The 24,022-nt window shown below is 36.3% G+C and overlaps 1 protein-coding gene across 3 annotated transcripts in view; it reads left to right on the plus strand.

The window, feature by feature from the left end:
• The window catches only part of TBC1D19 (TBC1 domain family member 19), a 170,429-nt gene that overhangs the window by 100,940 nt on the left and 45,467 nt on the right, over window positions 1-24,022 (plus strand). For all 3 annotated transcript variants that reach the window (XM_061191298.1, XM_061191297.1, XM_061191299.1), the window contains 3 exons: window positions 595-669; window positions 3,947-4,009; window positions 21,174-21,258. In XM_061191298.1, coding sequence (XP_061047281.1) covers window positions 595-669; window positions 3,947-4,009; window positions 21,174-21,258 — 223 coding nt within the window. The remainder of the gene's footprint in view (window positions 1-594; window positions 670-3,946; window positions 4,010-21,173; window positions 21,259-24,022) is intronic.

Genomic DNA, 24,022 nt, shown 5'->3' on the forward strand with positions numbered 1-24,022 from the left:
AAATACCCACCAGGTACCAGCTTTTATCCTAAGGGATGGGATTAGGTGTATTTATTGATCATCTACTATTGGCCAGGCATGGAGACTGTAGTAGTGAATAAAAAAAAAGTCCTGGGAACTTCCCTGGTGGGGCAGTGGTTAGGAATCCGCCTGCCAATGCAGGGGATACAACCTCGAGCCCTGGTCCGGGAAGATCCCACATGCTGCGGAGCAACTAAGCCCGTGCACCACAACTACTGAGTCTGTGCTCTAGAGCCCGCGAGCCACAACTACTGAAGCCCGCGCGCCTAGAGCCCATGCTCCGCAACAAGAGAAGCCACCGCAATGAGAAGCCCGTGAAGCCACCGCAGTGAGAAGCCCATGCACCACAACGAAGAGTAGCCCCTGATGGCCGCAACTAGAGAAAGACGGCACGCAGCAACAAAGACCCAATGCAGCCAAAAATAGACAAATTAAAAAAAAAAAAGACCTTATCCTCTTAGTGTTTATAATACTATTAATGATCGTTATTTATTAAAGGCATTATTTATTTGAGGCTGACTTTAAAATGTGATTGACTTTTAATGTTTTTGTTTGTTTAACTTTTAAATCTAGGATATCTTGTATTATGAGCAGCTTAAGACTAATGTGATACAACATGACCTTTTGGTGGACAGTTTAATTTATAAAGTAAGTAAATGTATACATAGTTTTTCCATTTCATTAATATCATTAAGCAATTATTGAGTCTTCAGCATGTAGGGACTGCACTATGCATGATGATACGTATTAACCTTGAAAAATAATTGTAAGTGATCATTATACTTACAAAGTTAAGTTTGACCTTCAAAATTTGCAGTTTCTATTCAGTGTTATCTTCCTTCCCTTTGAAACTGTCCTCATAATCCTTTCCTGACCCTCCCATTTATTGATTAAGAGAATGATAAGCATTTCCTGTCCTTATAAATTCAAGTTTTCCACAAAAACTACATAAAAAAGAAACTAAAAGGAAAATGAGATTATGGATTTTTTATCTTATTTGTCTCACAGTCTTTAGGGCCTGCTTATTTATTTTATTATATTGAAGTCATATTTTATTTTTAATTTCTTTTAGTTTCTAGACATATAGTTAAGCACGTCTCAAGTTTTATGATAAGGATTCATTGAGTTTTTGTTTCCAGGCATCTGATATTGAGACGAGATGCAGATGCTGAAAACGTGGTATAGGATATGACTGATTCTGAATTAATAATTGGGTTGTTTAAAAGACTTGGATTTTAGATTTAGAACTTGTAAGATAGAGGAGAAGGGCATATTATTCCAGATCTCAGAAACAGGGGAGAGAAGAACCTAAAGATTTGTCTGGGTAGAACATAACCAAAGTTAATAATAACAATGACTACTAGCATTTAATGATTGCTTACTATGTGCCATACTTTGTTCCAAACTCTTTATATAGATTGTCATCTGATCCTGTTAGCTACCTTGGGTGGTAGATACCAGCATTTGGGCTGTAAACGATAAATGCATTTTTTCCTGGAAAAAAACTTGTATTCTGCAAAATCACGCATAAAAAATAACAGCTTATAGGAAAAATAGCACTTTTGTAACTAAAGTGCTAACAGAAACAATAAGTGGGAGATGAATTGGACAACTCAGGCAGGCTGCTCCTGCAGGAGTTATTAAAAATGTACAAAAATAATAAAGTGTAAATGCTAAAATAATGCAGATGGAAGTGGTGCACAGCGCCACTGGGGCTGCTGTTCAGGTGGGCACAAGAGGAAGTGCAGAAGCTAAGAGATGTGCAAGGCCGGGGGTGTGCCTCTCTGGAGAGGGGGCCCCCGTGCAATAATTCATTTTCTGCTCTCCTGAAATACAGTTATAAGGGCTCATGCCTGTGGAAGACTTTGTCCTTTCCTGCTGAAGGTTATAATTCTACTTCTGCTGTTCTGGCTTCCCTTTTTTAAAGAAAAATTGCTTATGAACCAACACAATTTTCATGTTATACTGCCATCATTCCCTTACTCACCAGCCACATATTGATACATGTGTTGTAGCAAAACAGGAAGTACTATCATTTTACCATTTTACAGATGAGGGAACTGAGGTAAAGAAAGAGTAAAGAAATTTGTTTAAATTCATATATTAAATAGCAAAGCCAAGATTTGAATCTAGGTAATCTGACTTCACAACTGTACCTTTAACCACTGCGCTCTACAGAGAGGAAAGATGAGGAAATTTAAGAGGATGCAGTCTTTTGATGAAAAGTCTTGACTCTCACAGAAGTTTTTACATAGATTTGGATCACAGGTACTACTATTAACTTTGAGGTCAAATGGTTGTGTTCAGGGGATTATTTTAGCAACAGCCTAAGAGATCTTTTGGGCTTTAAGACCTTCAATCTCCTTTCTGTTCAAATGAGGGAAGACTCACAAGAGAAGTTGTTCAAAAAATCCAAGAGTGCTAGCATGAGAGTTCTCTTTGCTACCAACATGAATTTCAGTTAGAATCAGTAAAAAAAAATCTGTCATGAGAAAGAGGTAAACAGTTTGTGTCTGAAGAATTGAATATAAGTTCTGCTAGAATCAATCCTGACTGTCCACAACGTGAGTGTTTTTAGGAAGATATCTGTCTCTGGTTGTTTCTGACTTGTGTTAGTTGAGCTCTGCTGATCTTATTGGAGCAACTCCAAACATTATTAAAGTCAGCCCTTGAGGAAATGAGCATTTTAAAATTATTTGAAGTTTCATTACAAGTCCCTTTGGCAAAGACTCATTTTTAATTTAACTGAAAGTAAAGTAGAATTATTTTAGTGATTAAAGAAATTAATGAAACAAGACAATGCTTACATACAGAACACCATCAAACCCTCCCTAAGCTAAAATATCTAATGGTTCTCTCTGGACTGTGTTTTTTTTCCACAAACTTGCCTTGAATCCACACCATCTGCAGTTTTCCACCACTTGCTATGATGAACAGTTGATCTGTCAGTTTATATCAGTGTTTCTCAACCTTTTCTTCATTATTATCCCTAAAGAGAAAATTTTCTCTAATATAAAAAAATTAAATACCAAAGAATAAGATTTTGGTGGGTAAGGATAAGCTTTGGAGGTCCACAAACCATTGTACTATGTAAAAGTTTTTGATTCCCAGGAATGAAGTCTCACCCCTTAGAGGCAATATCATCCTCATTGAGATTGCATGATCTCTACCTCTGCCCACGTTGTAACTTAGACTGGCTCCTTTCTTTTCTCTTAGTCTGCGTCTTTCAGTTTTCCCAAGCTTAGCACACATTAACTACCTCCAGAGTCATCCACAGCTCATTTCATCCTCCTGTAATTGCTGCTTTGATCAATAGTCTGATTGAATTTTGTGGGTTGAGCAATATTAACATAGATTTCTGCAATATTTCTTTGTAACTGTTCCAATATTTCTGCTATGTATGTTTTCTTGCTGGTGAGATTGAAGATAAACATTGTCTAGTTTGTTTGTTTGCTAACAAGCAATGACTTGCAAGTGAATAATCACAAAAACATGAACGATTTTTGGTATTTTGAGGGAATGGCAAGAATGTGGGTTTGAATAGTGGAAGATGAGATTGGAACAGTAATTTGAGGCCAGATTGTTATGGTTGCTTTTGGATGTTGTGATTGCATCTCCTTTTCTAATTTTAAGACACCTAAATATTAGATTTAAAGGAGATAAAATTGAAATAAATAATAAAGAATTACTAATGGAACCAAAAAAAGGGTGAAAAATTTGAAGTCAAATAATGTGTCACTTATATGAGTCAAGTAAATTTATGTTTACCTGTGGTAATTCCAGTGATAAAATCTAATTGAGAAGTTTATAATCATACATAAAAATAAAATCATTGCAGTATTATTTCTAGATGTTGCATTTATGTCTTAGTACTATAGACATATTCATTTAGGTTCTCTTCAGTGCTCTCTACTTTTAATTATAGGATGTGAAATTGACAGCAAGCAATGATGATTATTATTTTGTATTTGAAGATTATTTATATCAGGTAAGTTGAAAAATTAAAATATGTAATGTTCTTGTTTTAAGTTCTCTAACTCAGGATACTTTAGAAGATATCTCTTTTGTTAACTGAATCTTCCTGAAATCCACTATGTTTATTTTTTATCGAATTAAATGTTCTAAGTTTGGGATAAGGTTAATTTTTGTTCTTACATGGGACTAGGTAGGAGAATAAGAGCTACATATCTGCTCCAACCAGGAGAGATATATGCACAGATTTTTTTTTTTTTTATACATATATCAACTCTTTTGTAGATTCTATTCCCATATAGGTCATTTCAGAGTATGAATAGAGTTCTCTGTGCTGTACAGTAGGTTCTTATTAGTTATCTGTTTTATATATAGTAGTGTATATCTGTCAATCTCAATCTCCCAATTTATCCCTTCCCCCCATAACCATAAGTTTGTTTTCTACATCTGTGACTCTATTTCTGTTTTGTAAATAGGTTCATTTGTACCTTTTTTTTTTTAGATTCCACATATAAGCAATATCATATGATATTTGTCTTTGACTGACTTCACTCAGTATGACAATCCATGTAGGTCCATCCATGTTGCTGCAAATGACATTATTTCATTCTTTTTTATGGCTGAGTAATATTCCATTGTATATATGTACCACATCTTCTTTATCCTTTCCTCCGTCAATGGACATTTAGGTTGCTTCCATGTCCTGGCTATTGTAAATAGTGCTGCAATGAACATTGGGGTACGTGTATCTTTTCAAATTAAGGTTTTCTCCAGATATATGCCCAGGAGTGGGATTGCTGGATCATATGGTAACCCTATTTTTAGTTTCTTAAGGAATCTCCATACTGTTCTCCATAGTGGCTGTACCAATTTACATTCCCACCACAGTGTAGGAGGGTCCCCTTTTCTCTACACCCTCTGCAGCATTTATTGTTTGTAGAGTTTTTGATTAGGCACGGATTCTTAAATTGAATGTCCAGTTCATATTTCAGTCATCCCAAGATGTTCAGAGAAAGCATTTTACATGATAGTTTTCTATTAAAGGCCTTGAATAAATAATTAAATGTTTTGAAATCAGTTTGAAGCATTGTGATTACTCTTTGATCATTTCATATGCTGATATTGTGGGTGTTTGGATTTACCTAGGTCTTTTTCATATCTACTAAAATAGAAACATCTTATCACAAATAGGAAATATGAAATTTATGTAGACTTGCTTAAATGATACTCTTTTTTTAAAAGATCACACACACATAGATAGATAGATTAATAATTTGATTTTGAGTGAATGTCAACATGTGTCATGGAGAAAATATCTAGATTCCACATGACAATTTCTGCTTCATTAAATGTAAATCAGTCCCAGCTGTCTGGATTAGCAGGTTTCTAATTGGTAATAGTGGTGGTAGTTGTGCGTCTGTTTAAGAAAAGAGTTAAATAAGATTCTCTCAAGAAGGTTTAGTTAATCATATATTCCAAGAACTAAATTCCAACGATTTTATAAAATTTATTTATAAAGCTAAAATTTGAAATAACCCTGGAAACAATTTTAAGGAAGTTTCGGTGATTTCAAATGTGCCATTAATTTTTTTAATTTTAAAAAACAGTAAAGATTTAAAATCCCATTCTTTAACATAATTAAAAGTTGGAAAATACAAAAATCTAAAAGTTTATTTACTTATCTAGCTAATATGTAGCCTGGTACCTAATTCTTAGTACTCGGTAAAATTTTGAATGTACAGTAAAGTTAATGCTTCATTTATATATTAATGTTTGTTTCCATACTTAAGAAATATTGAGTGGAAATGATTAGTTTTGGTATTGTATCATAAAGAGGTCCACAGAACCATCCCTAGCAGAAAAATCAAAATCAGTGAAAATTATTTAAAAAACAAAAATATTTAAAGTATCTGGAAGCTGTGTTAAGGTCATACATGAAGACAGCAACAAAAAAAAACAAAAACAAAAAACATTTATTCAAGAAAAGTTACTAAATCTCAGAACAGTCTGTAGCACTTGAGTCGTGATGCACTCTCTCCCTCCCCTCACCCCCAGATCATCATGATGGAAGCTTCAATTCAGCTGAGTGTGGCCAGGAAGATGGGGTTCCCTTTCCCTATAACTTCTAGTCAAGGGCTGCTGTATCTCTATATGAGGATCAGGTAACCAGTATTTCTCATACTCCTCAGCTCTGTGTTGCAGATGCTAAATTCCAGAAGAATGCTGCCAAGAAGTCAGGGGATCCCTGCCTCCAACTCATAGGACAGACCTCTGTGGAGAGCAGGTTTGAGTAACCTCCATATTTGTTTTCCGTAGTGGCTGTACCAACTTGCATTCCCGCCAACAGTGCACTAGGGTTCCCTTTTCTCTGTACCCTCCCCAATACTTGTCTTTCTTTGTCTTGTCTTTTTGATGATAGCCATTTTAACAGGCCTGAGGTAATAACATATTGTGGTTTTGATTTGCATTTCCCTGATGATTATTGATGTTAAGTACCTTTTCATGTACCTGTTGGCCATTTGTATGTCTTCTTTAGAAAACTTCTATTCAGTTCCTCTGCCCATTTTTTAATTGGGTTTTTTTGTTTTTTGCTATTGCGTTGTAAGAATTCTTAATATATTTTTGATATTAACCCCTTATCAGATATATGATTTGGAAATATTTTCTCCCATCCTGTAGGTTGCCTTTTCATTTTGTTGTTTGTTTCTTTTGCTTTACAGAAGCTTCTTAGTTTGATGTAGTCCCACTTATTTATTTTGCTTTTGTTGCTTGTGGTTTTACTGTCTTATCCAGGAAATCTCTGTGAAGACCAGTGTCAAGGAGCTTTTTTTCTGTGTTTTCTTCTAGGAGTTTTATGGTACAGGTCTTACATTTAAGTCTTAAATCCATTTCACGTTCATTTTTGTGAGTGGGGTAAGATACGAGTCTAATTTCATTCTTCTGCATGTGGTTATCCAGTTTTCCCAACCCTATTTATTATTGAAGATACTATCCTTTCTCCATTGAGTATTCATGGCTCCCTTGTCAAATATTAGTTGACTATTTATGTGTGGTTTATTTCTGGGCTCTCGATTCTGTTCCGTTGGTTTGTGTGTCTATTTTTATGCCAGTGCTATACTATTTTTATTACTATAGCTTTGTAGTATAGTTGAAATCGGAAGTATGCTTTGTTATTCTTTCTTGAGATTGCTTTGGCTACTCAGGTTCTCTTGTGGCTCTATACAAATTTTAGGATTGTTTTTCTATTTCTGTGAAAAAAATGCCATTGGAATTTTAATAGGGATTGCATTGAATCTATACATGGCTTTGGGTAGTATGGACATTTTAACAATGCTAATTCTTCGGTTCCATGAACATGGGATATTGTTCTATTTGTTTGTGTCTTCTTCAGTTTCTTTCATCAAAGTCTTGTACTTTTCAGTGTACAGATCTTTCACCTCCTTGGTTAAATTTATTCCTTAGTATTTTATTGTTTTTGATGCCATAGTGAATGGAATTATTTATTTCTTTTTCAGATGTTTTGCTGTTAGTGTATAGAAGCACAGCTGTTTTCTGTATGTTGATTTTGTATCCTGCAACTTTACTGAATTCATTGTTTAGTTCTAGCAGATTTTTGGTGGAATCCTTAGGATTTTCTACATATAAGATCATATCATTTGCAAATAAAGATAATTTTATTTCTTTCTTTCCTGTTTGGATGCCTTCTTTTCTATTTCTTGCCTGATTGCTCAGAGTGGTCTTGTAAAAACACCAACCAATTCATGTTACTTGTGAGATTAAAACCAAAAAGACCAAAATCCTTCATGAAGCCTACACGACCCTGCGTGCACTGGTCCACCTCTTCAGCCTCATTGTTCACCTCTGCCCTGACACTCTGGCACAGTGTATTCCAACCACTTTGATCTTTTACTCCTCAAGTTCACTATACTTCTTTCTACCTCAGGGCCATGAGACCTGCAATTCCTTTGATATAAAAGACTGTTACCCTCCCCTCTGCTTCTAATAAATTCCTATTTTTCCTTCAGCTCTCAGCTAAAATATCACTTACTCACAAATACCTTCCCTGACCCACTCCCTGCTTCCCAACACAAACACACATACAAAGTCATGGCCATCTAAAGTATGCTTTTAAAGTCCTATGTAGTATTTTTCATACTTTTTATTTATAGTACTTTTTATAGCTTATTTGATTATTTTATAATTTCCCCCCCCATAAATGTTTAGTATTATGACACTAAACATGAATACATAAATTATAATATCAACCAAAGGCCAATAATCATATGATTTATAGTGTGTTGACTATTCCACTTCAGTGTGTGGGTAGAAAAAGTGTAAATTTGACAATTTCGTCCCCTTTGGTGACTGGAAAGAAGAGGATTATCAATTTTAAGTTACAACTATGAAGGCTTTTTGGTGGTAGTAAAAGGGATTTGCCAGGCAACACATCTGCCTCATTTGATGAACAGGGTCAGTAAGGATATCATTTTAAATGAGAGTAGTAACAATTTCTCCAAATAGTGCCAGAATTGGCCCTTGAGGATATATTCATCTTTGTGTACCCCATAAACTTGGGAAACATAACTTATAAGTGAGTCTGACAAACAGAACCATTTATAAACAATGGATGCATTCTCTGAGAAAAAGCAGATTGATCATCAGTAAATATTTATTGATTCTTATATGTAAATGACACCACCTTTGATGGGCTTACATTCTAGCTAAGGAGGCAAAGATGTTTTGAAATTGTTTTAAAGTGTTTATGTAAAGCATTGGATATTAAATTAATTAATATCACAGATAGTAAGTACTATAGGAGTGTGCTTTAACCTTTATTTTCCATTTTTATCATATTTTAGTCCAAATTGTATTATTTTTAGATTTCACATAATTTTTTCAGTCGTACATCTCCTGGCCTCTGCTACTCTTAGTACTTTGTAAAGCTTTAATGTGGATCTTTATCCTTATAACATAAATAAAAGGATAATTATAACACCTAAGTTCTGTCTTTGGGAATTATGCAGAATTAAATTTTCCTCATGTGGATACTTTCCATGATCATACCTTTTAATAATTAATTTTACAATTAGTCTGACTTATCAGAGGGAAGTTCATTTTAAGTAATAAAAATTATAATTGTATGTATTGAAAACAATATTATCAGAAATTGAGTTCTGATTTTTCAATGGGAAAAAAATTTTATCCCTATACGTGTGTGCGTGCACACTTGTATGTGTATGTATGTGTGAGATAAGAAAGAAGAAAGGCTTTTCTTGTCACTAATTATAGGCTTTCCTTTGGCAGAGCTGCCTAGCAACACAACTGCTCTGTGGGAAAATTGTTTACTGTAATGGAGTGAACTTAATGTTTCTGGCATGCTCTGTGTCATAACCAATTTATTGGGTTTTGTGACTAGGCTACAAAATTAGACAGCACGTGGCATTGCTGTGTCCATATACAGATGAGAAAACCTCCAGTAATCCCTCCTGAAGGAAAATCTGGGCCTGTGCTACAAGGATACACAGGCCCTCTTCTGAGTGACTCATGTTAGTTACCTAAATTTTATAAGCAACAACACTGAGCATTACAGAAATAATGTTTTGAGTAATAAGTCAACTTTTTTGTATTCCAAAGTTTAGTTTTTATTTTGCATGAAATTCTTAAAAATACTTCGTGTGCTGAAAGTTTTAAATTATGTCAGAGTTTTAAAATGTGTTCAAACAGAAGACAACCCTTATTCCATGGAAGTATATTGGGTAGTTTGACAATATCATTTTCAGGTTCTAGTAATTAATAGCATCATGACAACCTATAAAAGTTAACTTATTGTCCAAAGTATATAAAATATCTATAGGGGAGAATTTTTATATAGTAAAGAGAAGACATGGGAATTAATCTTTCTGTTGGGTGACAAATTCTCTACCATACGCTTGGCTTATCTAGCATATGCTTAGTAGGAATACTGACATATTAGAATATGCCATAGTTATACATATTTTAATGCCATTGAATGGTATTCAAGAAAGGCCCAGGTGCAATCAGATATCCTTTATTCATGTCAAATTATTGAGCGTCTGTTCTGATACAGGCACTGTGTAAGGTGCTGCATAAGATGTTTATTAAGCTCACATTTCAGTGAAAAATGAGGTTAAGGCAAATACGTAGTTATAATTTGATAAATGCTCTGATAGACGTTTATGCAATGTTACATGCAAATACAATTAAAGGAGAAATAAATTCTGGGAGTAGTTCAGCTTAGCGGTGGCTTCAGAATAAAAATGTTATCTGAAATGTCTGGTTCTTTTTCCTTTAATTTAAAAATTTAAAAATTTTTTTATCGAAGTATGGTTGATATACAATAGTATATTATTTTCAGGTGTACAACATAGTGATTTGACATTTATATACATTACAAATTGATCACCGTGATAAGTCTAGTAACCATCTGTCACCATACAGAGTTGTTCCAGTTATTATTGACTGTATTCCCTGCACTGTACATTATATCCTCATGACTTCTTTGTTTTATAACTGGAAGTTTGTACTTCTTAATCCTCTTCACCTATTTCGCTCAACCCCCCCACCCACCTCCCCTCTGGCTACCATCAATTTGTTCTCTGTATCTATGAATCTATTTCTGTTTTATTTTGTTTGTCTGTTTGTGGTTATTATTTTTTACGATTCAACATATAAATGAAATCATGGTATTTGTCTTTCTCTGCGGAAATGTCTGGTTCTTAAAGGCAAGGAATTAGACTGAGAAAAACAAAAATAAACATGAGCCATGTGCATATGGTGATTAGTGAGGAGAGATTAGCTTTTCATGGCAGTGAACAACTCTGGCAGTTCAGGCTAACCTTAATGAGCACTTGATATAGAGCAAGGTCTGTGTAAACAGAGAGAGAGAACAAATGTGAAAGACATGTCAATACCATGACCTATCATTATAATCACTTCCTCCTGAATACATGTTCAACTCCCTCACCCTTCTCCCAATTTCTAGTAGTAATTACCTGACAAAACCTTAATCCTGGTTAAGTACAACTCTCTACCAATTCTGTGGCTGCAGTGTGCATTTGAAAGTGGCTGGAGAAAATCATGCAACCATGATAACTGGTTTGATTTAAATTCACGACCTTTAACCTCAAGAGAGTCCTTACTTCTGCTCGGCATTTCTACTTCATTTCCCTAGTCCAGTCATTCATCCATTCTCCTAGAGGACTTCTCATACCTCCTCTCTCTTCAGATCTCCACCTCTTCTCTCTCAGGTAATGACTTTGAGTCCTGTTTCTGAAAAAAATAGAAGTTCTGAGAACCGCCCTCCACCACATGTATTCCACCTACCTGCCTCTGCACCCATATATTCAGCTTTCCCTTCCTCTTATTATGGATAAACTGCCCGTGCTTTTATTTATAACAAAGCCAATCCCTTCATTTGGACACTGAAACTCATCTTCCCTCGGTACTCAAAGGCAGTACAATTGTTAGTTTTTCCATCGTCAATTTTCCCATTTCTATTGGATCACTCCTCTTAGTATACAAATGCGTGGTTATTTCTCTCAATCTGAAAAACAGAGCAAAATAAAGTGAAACAAAAATCTTTCTTGATCCATTATCCCTTCCAGCTGCTGCCCCATTCCCCTGTTCCCTTATTTGGCAAAACTTCTTTTAAAAAAATCTGCAGGTATTGTTTCTAAGTCCTATCCTTCTATTCTCTCTTGAACCTTCCTTAATCAGTCTTTTTTTGCCCAACTGTCCTACTGAAGATCATGAGTGATTTCATATTGCTGAATCCAATGGTCATTTCTCAGTTTTCACCTTACTTTACCTGTTTGGTCACTCAATCATGCCTTCTCTTTGATTCTGTTTCTTCACTTGGCTTCTAGGATATCATGCTTTCTGGTTACCTTCTGTCTTACTGTCTGGCACTCTCATTCACCTTTGCTGATTTCTCTTCATCTCCCTGTCATACCCTGGAGTACACCAAGGATAAGTCCTTGGACCTCTTTTTTCCCCCCATCTTTGCCATTGGTGATCTCATATATTCTCCTGACTTTAAGTACCATCTGTACACTGACAACTTCCAAATTTATATTTATCTTTAATTTATATTTGTCTTTTTGGGCTTTCTGGACCTCTCCCTTCAACCTCAGGCTTATTTATCTGGTCCCGGTGATTTGTTCCAAAATCTTATTATCCCAGGCTCATTTCCTGACCACTTTTAGGTTCCTAATTAAAATACACATCAAACTTCTCCCAATATATATATACATGTGAGTATGCGTTATCCCTCTTGTCTGCATTATTTTTCTCTGTAGCACTTACCACCATATAACATACAATATATGTTGCTTTTTTCCCTCTGTCTTCCTTCACAAAAAACATAAACACTATGAGGACAGGGATTTGTTGTTGTTGTTGTTGTTTTCATTCATGGCTATATTCTCAGTCTTTAGAACAGTGCCTGCCACATAGTAGGAGTAAATACTTGTAGGTAGGTAACTAAGTAGGAAGGAAGGAAGGAAGAGAGGGAGGTAGGGAGGCAAGGAGGGAGGGAGGGAGGAGGAAGGAGAAAGGAGAAGGGAGGGAGGGAGGGAAGGAGGGAGGGAGAGAAAGAGGAAGAAGGAAGAAACTATCAGAGGTAGAATCAGGAGGATTTTGGTAATTGGCTAAATATGCAGGTTGAGAGAGAAGGAAGAATCAAGAATGACTTGAGTTTTCAGGCTTTGGATAGTTATAAGCATGGTGATAACAAGAGTTAAGATTAGAAAAACAAGAAGGATGTGTAAGGTTGGAAGTCAGGGGGACGGAGCAGAGAAAGATTTTTAAAGTATATTTTTCTCCATAAGAAGGTAACAAGAAGATGAGAGCCCATGCCCAAGCAAGAAGCTAGACCAGAAAAAGTCTTTGTTTTTTATTTTTCTCCCTGTATTCTCTAATGATTGTAAGTGAGATTATCAGCACTATCTGTGTCATTTATTTATGGAGTGCTTATTAGGTGCCAAGGTCTGCTCTAGACACTTTACGTACTTTACAGCTAATTCTTACAACACCCTGTAAGGTAGCTTTATTTCTGTTTTACAGATGAAGAAGCAGAGGCTCAGAGCCCAAACTCATACAGCTACCAGGACCCAGGCTAGGTCCATTCAGTTTCAAAGCCCTGTAAGCCACATTGCTCTTTGATTTATGAAAATTTAAGTCAGGGCAGAGTGCTTCAAAAAGTGATTCTTGAAATTTTATCATTCAAAAATTCTCAAGTTAGTTTGGATAGAAATGCAAGAGCACCACAAATTTAAAAATTGTGTAATAGTTGTAAGTTAAAGTGATTGCCCAATTGATACACATTGTTTCTTAATTGCTTTTTATTACATAAATAACTTATTTCTCAAAAACATTCATTATAAACATATTTTCAAAAGACTAAAGAAAGCTATAGGCCCATGTAAATCTTTTACAGCTGTACGTAGAAACGTTAGGTGTAATTCTGCTATATAAACTGTAGTTCAGACTTACACATCCAACTTGTGCTTCCACTTACAGCTTTTCAAAATAAAATAAATCATTACTATATATACCCTCATCATCATAAAGTTCAATTTTTACTTAATTAGTGAGTAATCAAAGTTAAATTTTCTAGTTAATTTGATTGAAACTGTCATCTTCATATAGTCACATTTCTAGCAAATTTACAGTTGAACTATCACTTCATTACAGATACAAAATTGGAATCTCAGAAGTTAAAACAACAACTCAGGTTAGAACAGGAGTTGGTAGCTCGTTGCTTGCATGCTAGGGTTGCACATCAGTACATAATGTGTAACATCCCACCTCTGGCTTATCACACTATAGTCACCAAGGTTCTCTCAAGAACAGTCTCAGATATCTTGTCTGCTCTAAGGCAATAGGGACTTGAGGGGTATATATTTAAGCACAGAGCTTCTCCTAACATTACTATGTTCCCACCAGTTTCTAAGGGAAAGTTGATACAAACATTTTTTTAGGAATTGTTTTCCCTCTAGGCAATGGTAGAAGGATATTTGTAAGTATACTTTTCTTTTGCATTATTTTACTTTAATTGTATTAGCTTATTAGTAGCTGTATTAGTTTGTTATTACTATATTAATTGTATAACTTTTTTAGTTATATTAATTGTATTAGCTTATTATTGCTGCTATAACAAATTAACAGAAATTTAGTGGCTTAAAAAGAAACAAGTGTATTCTCCTACAGTTCTGTCTGAAGATTGGGAAGTCTTTTGAAATGGGCTTTAGTGGGCTAAAATCAAGCTCTTGTCAGGGCTATCTGTGTTCCTTCTGGAGGCTCTGGAGAAGAGTACATTCCCTTGCCTTTTCCATCTTGTTGGGTACATCTGCATTCCTTGGCTCATGATCCCTTTCTCCATCTTCAAAGCCAGCAGACAGCATCTTCAAATCTCTCTTTTTCTGACTATGCTGCCTCTCTTTTTCATTTATGAGGATTCTTGTGATTACACTGGGCCTAATGAGATAATCTAAAACAATCTGATTATCTAAAGACCTTCAGTTTAATCACATCTGCAAAATTCCTTTTGTCATGTAAGTTAGCATGTCCACAGGTTGCAGGGATTAAGGTGTAGGTATCATTGGAGGCCACAGTGGTACTGGAAGGTTTGACAAGAGAAGAGACTAATATTATTTACTGGTTTGATAACATTTCATGGATTTAGAATTTTTTAGAACCTAATGACTTACTAAATTATTGGCAAATATTTATCACATTTATAGGTCTAAAAATAAAAATGATTATGATAATTTCACAATATATACAAATATTGAATCATTATGTTGTATACCTGAAACTAATATAATGTTATATGTCAATTACATCTCAGTAAAAAAACTATATGATTATGTCAGTAGATGCCCCAAACATATTTAATAACATTTATTTTTTAAAATTGTGGTAAAAAAACTGCTTTATAAAATTTACTATTTTAACCATTTCTAAGTGTACAATTCAGCAGTGTTAAGTATATTCACATTTTTATGAAACCTAACATCCTTTTTTTGTACTAACTCTTTATACACTAGAATGGAAGTGTATTTTCTTGACTTATGAATAATATTTTTGTAAAACCAACATTTGCCATCTTAATGTAAGTTAATGTTATTTAATGTTGAAATATTAGAGATGTTCCCACTAAAGCAAGGAAAGAACATGAGTCATTTTGGAATTTCTAGCCAATGAATAAGATAAGAAAAATAAAGTGATAGATACTAGAAAGGATACAAAATTATTATCAAATATAGAAATTCAAAGGAATTAACTGAAAACCATTAGAACTATAATTCAATTAAATGCCTGTTTATGAAATAAAATATTGAAATCATTTACTCTTTTCAATATGAGAAGTAATCATTTGGAATATATAATGGAAAATAAAGAGCCAGGCAACATAAGTCCTTTATTCCTGAAGAGGGATCTGGGTGGCACATCCCAGTGACCACTACATACTGCTACCATCTTAGTCCCAGCCACTGTCAATAGTCTTCTATAGGGCCTCCCTGCTTCTGCCCTTGTCCCCCATGGCCAATTCTCTTCACAGTGGCTAGAGTGATCCTTGTAAAATAAATTAGGTCATTTCACGCCTCTGCTGAAAACCCCGCAGTGGATCTCCATTTCACTTCCAATAAAAGCCAATATCCTGACAATGGCCCACAATGCCTTGCATAATTTGGCCTCTTTTTACCTCTCTCATATATCTCTTTCTACTCATCTGCTCCAGCCACACTTGTATCCATGCTGTTACTCCAGTACATCAGGCATGCTCCTGCCTTAGCACCTTTGCAGTTATTGGTTCTTCTGCCTGGTGTGCCCTTCCCCCAGATATCTATATGTTAACTTCCTCAAGTTCTTTCAAGTCTTTGATCAGATGTTACCTTCTCAATGAAGCCCATCCTGAATCCTCTTTAAAATGGCAATCACCCTTCCCCATTTCCCCTTTGCTTTTTTCCCATAGCACTTCCCACCTAATACATTATATGATGTAAATATTTACAATGTTTGCTATTTATTACCCCCCACCATAATTAAGCTCCACAAGAGAGGTTTTTTATTTATTTGTTTGTCTGTTTCCTTTGTTGTATCCCAAGCACCAAGCAGCTGTAGCAGTACCTGGTACATAGTAGAAACAAAAAGAAAGAATTAGTATACTGATTAAAATAAAAGTCTGAGGAAGTTATCCAGAATGGAGCATAGAGGGATGAAAGTAATTAAGAGATATGGCAGGTTGAATAAGTGACGGTCAATCTTATATCTACAGGAATCAGGTAGAAGTGAATAAAGAATGTGAGAGAGGCATCATTCAAAAAGATAATGTCTGAGAATTTTCCAGAAATGAGGATAAACAAAATTTCAAGGTGAAGAAACATGATAATCTTAAACCATAGAAATAAAAACAAACCCAAAATTAAATATACTGGTGGGGGGGAGGAACTACAGAATATAGAATAAAATTTAATAGTAGTAGTGGTAGTAGTAATTGCAGCTAACATTGTAATAATACCATGTGCTAGGCACTGCTTTACGCACTTTATGTATATTAATTAATCCCCACAATAGACTTTGATGTAGGTATTATTATTGTATGCAGAGAGGAAACTGAGACACCAAGAAGTCCAGGAACTTTCCCAGTGTCACACAACTAGTACATGGTAGGGCTAGAATTTGAATTCCAGCAGTCTAGTTTCAAAATAAATTCCAGATGGGTTAATGATTTTACCACAAAATGAATCTATCAAAAATGCTAGGCAAAATTTCCTGTTTTAGTCAGGATGCACTAGATTATACTGTGGCAACATGTAAATCCAAAATCTCAGTGGCTTAAAACAGCAAAGGTTTATCTCCTGCTCATGGTTACGTCCATCCCAGATAGGATGGGGATGTAGCTCTGTGTCATCCTCACTCCAGGACCCAGGCTGATGTCATACCCACTATCTGGAACACCGGTGGTTTCCATGCAGGGGGAAAGAGGGAACCTGGTTAACTACTCTGGTTCTTGAAGCTTCTGTTTGGAAACTTTCAAGTGACATGTATCTCTTTCATTGAGTAAAGAGCAAATCACGTGGCCACACCTAACACCAAAGTGGCCAGAGAAGATAAGCTGACATATGTTCCCAAAGGGGAAGAACCATAAATATTTGATGAAAAACAACAATGGCTTTCATAATTTAGGTGAATATATAGAGAACATTATAAATGTGGGAAGGGACTTTCTAAGCATGAAAGTATTGGTAGATTTGAGCATATAAAAATTTAAGATATCTCTGTGTCAAAAATAATTAACAAATTATTGAGCAAAGCCATTTATAATATATAATTAGACCAAAGTTTAGCATCCTTAATATATAAAAATTTAAACAAATCAATAATTTTAAAAATATTAATTTTAAAATGTACTAAGATGATAAACTGGAAAATAACAAAAGAAATGCAAATGGAAAGGTGTTCAATCTCATTAGTAATTAAAGCACTATGCCATTTTTTACCTATAAGATGATAATAAACCACTTTGATGAGAATAAGAGAAAATGTGCACTATCCTACTGCTGTCTATGTTAAAAACTAAAACAAAACCTTTCTGGAGGTTGAACCATCACTTCATTACAGATACAAAATTGGATCATGTATCAAAATTGGCAACGTGTATCAAAAGTTTTACATTTAAAATACCCATCACTTTGACCAGACAGCTAGTCCAGTTTTAAGAATTTAAATAAAGGTGTACATAAATATTTAGCTATAAGGAAGTTCACTGCAACATTGTTTATAGCTGGGGAAAAGTGGAAATAATTAAATGTTCAACAATAAAAGACAGGTTAAATAAACTATTGTTCATCTGTATAGTGGATTATTCTGCAGCATAAAAAAATGTGGATATAAAATACTTATTTTATAATATTTTTGTTACAGATTTATTTACTTTATTTATTTTTAAAATTTTGGCTGTGTTGGGTCTTTGTTGCTGCGCATGGGCTTTCTCTAGTTGCAGCGAGCGGGGGCTGCACTTCGTTGCGGTGTGCGGGCTTCTCATTGCAGTGGCTTCTCTTGTTGTGGAGCACAAGGCATGCGGGCTTCAGTAGTTGTGGCACGTGGGCTCAGTAGTTGTGGCTCATGGGCTCTAGAGCACAGGCTCAGTAGTTGTGGCACATGGGGTTAGTTGCTCCGCAGCATGGATTGAACCCGTGTCCCCTGCATTGGCAAGTGGATTCTTAACCACTGCACCACCAGGGAAATCCCTTATTTTATAATACTGAGAGAAAGTAAAGAACAGTATGCATAATCCTATTTTGTTGGAAAAATTTATGTATATATGTATAAGAACAGCCCGGAAGGATATACACCAAAATATTAACACTGGTGGGATTGTGAGTGTTCTTTCTCCATTTTTTTTTTAAATTAATTAATTAATTAATTAATTTATTTATTTATGGCTGTGTTGGGTCTTCGTTTCTGTGCGAGGGCTTTCTCTAGTTGTGGCAAGCGGGGGCCACTCTTCATCGCGGTGCGCGGGCCTCTCACTATCGCGGCCTCTCTTGTTGCAGAGCACAGGCTCCAGACGCGCAGGCTCAGTCAGTAATTGTGGCTCACGGGCCCAGCTGTTCTGCGGCATGTGGGATCTTCCCAGACCAGGGCTCGAACCCGTGTCCCCTGCATTGGCAGGCAGATTCTCAACCACTGTGCCACCAGGGAAGCCCTCTCCATTTTTTAATTATCTCTATTTCTAATTTTTTTTCTAATTTTTATCATAAACATGTATTGCTTGCATAGTCTTTTAAAATATAAAAATAAATCAGAGCAGTGGTTGGTACGCATCTCACCACTGCGCCTGACTGATGCCCAGTCTCCATATCTATCCTGTTTCTAAAGCTGGGCCCCTTTCTTGTGTCTTGAACTCATGGTTCCCCTCTCCATTCACTCCTGCTGCTAGTCCAGCCCTGATTTTGTTCCCCAGTTCTGTTAACTGGGCTTCTGCCTTTTTCTGTTATTCCTGAATTCTTTTCTCAGTAACATCTTTTGAATCCCAGGACTTCTAATACCAGGACCTAGATTTCCTGTCACTAATCACCTTCCTGGGGATTGGTCCCCTGCCTCCAGGCTGATATCAACAATCCAGTTCCTCCTACTGGACATCTTTGATTTTGACTTTCTGCCCTACCTATTTTCCTCTCCAGGTAGAGTTGCCATATCTACCTGGTGGTCAGGACAACCAGCTTCTAACCTGTGTTGGGCTGCCACTTGTTCTACTGCTGCTAGTCCCTTCTAGATACCATGAGTTGCCTTCCCTCCCACCCTGACATGCCCACTGCCAGCTGCTGCATCCCAGCAATGAGCCTAGTTCCATTTTCCTGCACTTTTCAAACTGCTCTGTGCCATCGTAGTTACCTAGGTTCCCCCCCCCTACATTTCTTACCTTATTAAATTTCTTCAAGTTGGTTCTTTTTTCCAGATTAAAAATACACTAAAAGAATCAACTGGTCAACATCACTAATCATTAGAGAAATGCAAATCAAAACTACAGTGAGGTATCACCTCACACCAGTCAGAATGGCCATCATCAAAAAATCTACAAACAATAAATGCTGGAGAGGGTGTGGAGAAAAGGGAAACCCCTTGCACTGTTGATGGGAATGTAAATTGATACAGCCACTATGGAGAACAGTATGGAGGTTCCTTAAAAAACTAAAAATAGAACTACTATATGACCCAGCAATGCCACTACTGGGCATATACCCTGAGAAAACCATAATTCAAAAAGAGTCATGTACCACAATGTTCATTGCAGCTCTATTTACAATAGCCAGGACGTGGAAGCAACCTAAGTGTCCATCGACAGATGAATGGATAAAGAAGATGTGGCACATATATACAATGGAATATTACTCAACCATAAAGAGAAACGAAATTGAGTTACTTGTAGTGAGGTGGATGGATCTAGAGTCTGTCATACAGAGTGAAGTAAGTCAGAAAGAGAAAAACAAATACCATATGCTAACATATATATGGAATCTAAAAAAAATGGTAATGAAGAACCTAGGGGCAGGACAGGAATAAAGACACAAACGTAGAGAATGGACTTGAGGACATGGAGATGGGGAAGGGTAAGCTGGGACGAAGTGAGAGAGTGGCATGGACTTAGATATACTACCAAATGTAAAATAGATAGCTAGTGGGAAGCAGCCGCATAGCACAGGGAGATCAGCTCAGTGCTTTGTGACCACCTAGAGGGGTGGGATAGGGAGGGAGGGAGGGAGGGAGACACAAGAGGGAAGAGATATGGGAACATATGTATATGTATAACTGATTCACTTTGTTATAAAGCAGAAACTAACACACCATTGTAAAGCAATTATACTCCAATAAAGATGTTTAAAAAAAAAAAAAGAATCAACTGGTCGTTAGTAACTTGCATTTTCTGCTGTTGTTTAAGGTTTAGGTGACTAACAGTGAGAAATCTTTGGATGAACTTTGCCCATCACACTTGGTATCTACTGTAACACTTACCATAGGTGTACCAATAGAGGGCACTCTTCCCATTGAGAGGCACAGTACTGAACTTGAAAGATTCTACCTCAGTGCCTCTCAAGCAGAAGTAGCAATGAATTACCTGTTATAAAACAGTGCTTACATATATATGGAATCCAAAAAAAAAAAAATGGTTCTGAAGAACCTAGGGGCAGGACAGGAATAAAGACGCAGACATAGAGAATGGACTTGAGGACACGGGGAGGGGGAAGGGTAAGCTGGAACGAAGTGAGAGAGTGGCATGAACTTATATATACACTACCAAATGTAAAATAGATAGCTAGTGGGAAGCAGTTGCGTAGCACTGGGAGATCAGCTCTGTACTTTGTAACCATCTAGAGGGGTGGGATAGGGAGGGGTGGGATAGGGAGGGTGGGAGGGAGACGCAAGAGGGAAGGGATATGGGGATACATGTATATGTATAGCTGATTCACTTTGTTATACAGCAGAAACTAACACAACATTGTAAAGCAGTTATACTTCAATAAAGATGTTTAAAAAAAATAAAATAAAAACTACACAAGTTAACACAACATTGTAATTCAACCATATTTCAATAAAAAATAAATTAAAGGAAAAAACCAGTGCTTAATTGTTTTTTCCAATGTTGTACCCAGGTATTACTTTGTTTCTCCCGAGATACATCTGTGTTGGGTCACTTTGCATACAGCAGTGCTTCACCACCGAAATCATACATAAGAGGTAAAATTTTAGTATATAAAGGAAGTATTCTTTAACACTTACATAATCATGCCAAGACTGCTTATTTTATAGCATATATTAGTTGTCAAAATTTTTGTTGTAAATTATTTAATAAGATGTCTCTCAGGTTCTTTTAACCATCTTTCACTCCCACTTAAATCAGTGCCCAAGCCACTTATTGCAGATCACAGGAAAATGGTTCCCAAAAACAACATTTAAAATTACTTCTTTATTTTTCCTGTTTGCTCTCTCCTCTGTTGCTGTTTTTGCCATATCTGTTGACTTTTATTTACCCTTCTAACTATGAGTTTATCAGTTGAATTTGCTTTTTCTTTATTTTTTGTTTTTGCTTTCTGTATTCCTTCTCTCAAAATGTTACACCACACTTAAAGTTTGATATAATTTATATGCTATTAGCTTTCTTAATTCTATTTTAGTGCTTTCTTCTCTTTATCACTAGCTGCCTACAAGATAATGCTATTTCAGTATCCTGCTATCACCTGGCAATTGAACTAATTTCAGCTGGAAGCCTTTCCCCGATTTCTCCTTTTTATTAAGTAGTGAACACCCAGCACTGAAAGCTTATAAGCCTATTGTGTATGGTCATTCTGCTGTTCCCATAAAGAAAGATGCTGTTTGTCCTGTATCTCCTAAGTCCAACTGTCTGCCTGATTACTACAACCCCTGCCCTAAGACAGGCCCACATTCCCAGTGCTGGGATCAGGCTCCCCCCACTTGGGGACTCTCTTGGTTACATTGCTTCTATACTGAATTGATAGAGACATTTGGTTTACTTGTTTGTTTCTTTCACATCATCTGCTGAAAAACTGATTATAGAACTTACCTAATGGACTTACCTCTAAATTCAGCCAAATTTTAATTCAGCCCTCCATCAGTTGATCCTGTCTTAACCTAGCTAACTTTGATTCTCTGTTTATTCCACATTACCCCATTTTCATTCTAAGCCTCTATATATTCCCTAAACATGGAAGGATTCCCACTCCTCCACCCACAAAATCATAGGTTCTTGAAGAACTAGCCTATTTCTCACAGTATCAGAAAAACTCAGATTACTTCCTTCTATGTAGGGAAAAACCCAATTCTTTCCTAGTGTGTTTTGCTCCTGTGTTTTTAATTGACTACTCACACAAAGCACTTGACTTCTGACACTTTTGGTCGCACATATGTGGGGACCAATAACCACAATAACAAGCTAATCTTGACACCACCTGGTTATCCTACAGTTTAACTCAGTTCTAACGCTGTCTACCTAGAGATGCTGTCAGATCCCACAGGTTAAGGACTCAGTTCTCACATACATACAAAAACACACACACACACACACACACACTTCAGACACCAGTCACAAGTTTAGGTTATCACCTGTTCTGACCAACTGGCTTTAGATTGGAAGTTCCAACAACCCTCTCCTTGGGTTTGACTGATTTACTAGAGAGGCCCACAGAACTCAGGGAAACACGTACTTACATTTACCAGTTTGTTAAAGGATATGATAAAGAATACAAATGAACAACCAGATGAAGAGATACATAGGGCTACGTCTGGGAGGGTCACAAGCATAGAAGCTTCTGTCCCCACGGAGTTGGAGTGCGTCTTCTTCCCAGTGTTGATGTGTTTGCCCACCTAGAAGCTCTTCAAACCCCCTACTTTTGGGGTTTTATGGAGTCTTCCTCACAGAGGCATGATCAATTATTAAACTCCATTTCCAGTCCCTCTGGAGTATGAGGGGGTGGGGCTTCTAATCAAGGCTTGGTCTTTCTGGTGACCAGCGCCCATTCAGAAGCCCACTCAGAGTGACCCCAGTAGAATAAAAGATGCTCCTAATGCTCTTATCATTTAGGAATTTGCAAGGGTTTCAGAAGCCTTGTGTCAGGGACAGCATCAAAGACAAATATTAGAATAAGAGATGCTCCTCATGCTCTTATCAGTTAGGAAATTACAAGGGTTTCAGGAGCTCTGTGCCAGCAACCAGGGGCAGAGACCAATATACATTTTCCATTGTCTCACACTCACCAAGTCCACCAACCCATCATCAATTTCCCTCTCCTCTAAACCTCTAAAGCACTTAAAGCCTGTGCCAGAAAATTTAGCAAACATATCTTAATGTTTCCTGTTTTAGTCTGGATTATAAGCCACATGGTTCAGACACCATATCTTATATCTACTCTGTTTGCCTCTCAGCACCTAGCCCAGTATTGAGTACCCAGCAGGTATTCTCTATCATCCATCCGTCTACCTACCTACCCATCTATCATTTCATTCTCTTCTTACTCACAAGATCAATCCTTGTTGTCTCCACCCTAACCTAAACTGCTCATGCAGTTCTTCATTTCCTCTCTCCCACCATTCCCAACCAAAAAAAAATTTTTAATTAAAAATCTTACCTTAGAGCCAAGTGCAAAAACGCATGTGACTTTTCAGTAGACTCAACAGTGTTAGAAAAACTGTCCAGGTAAGAGCTACCTACTTTTTCCCACCTCAGTAGAAGGTGGGAAAAAACTCAGACCTTTAAAAGTTTTGAGGAAAAACTTTTTAGAACTCACTTAAACATTTAATTATGGTGAATATACTTTAATTTTCTGAGATAATCCTGATTTCAAACATTTAGCCTCATTCTCAGACCATATCAATTGTTTAGGAATTCCGAAAATATTACCACCATACAGTGAAAGACATTTAATTTTAACTTTTTAGCTCATTCCATAAAAATGTAAACTAATGAGGTGTTGCAAAGCTTAGGACT

The sequence above is a fragment of the Eubalaena glacialis genome, chromosome 5 (genome assembly GCF_028564815.1).
Source record: "Eubalaena glacialis isolate mEubGla1 chromosome 5, mEubGla1.1.hap2.+ XY, whole genome shotgun sequence".
NCBI lineage: Eukaryota > Metazoa > Chordata > Mammalia > Artiodactyla > Balaenidae > Eubalaena > Eubalaena glacialis.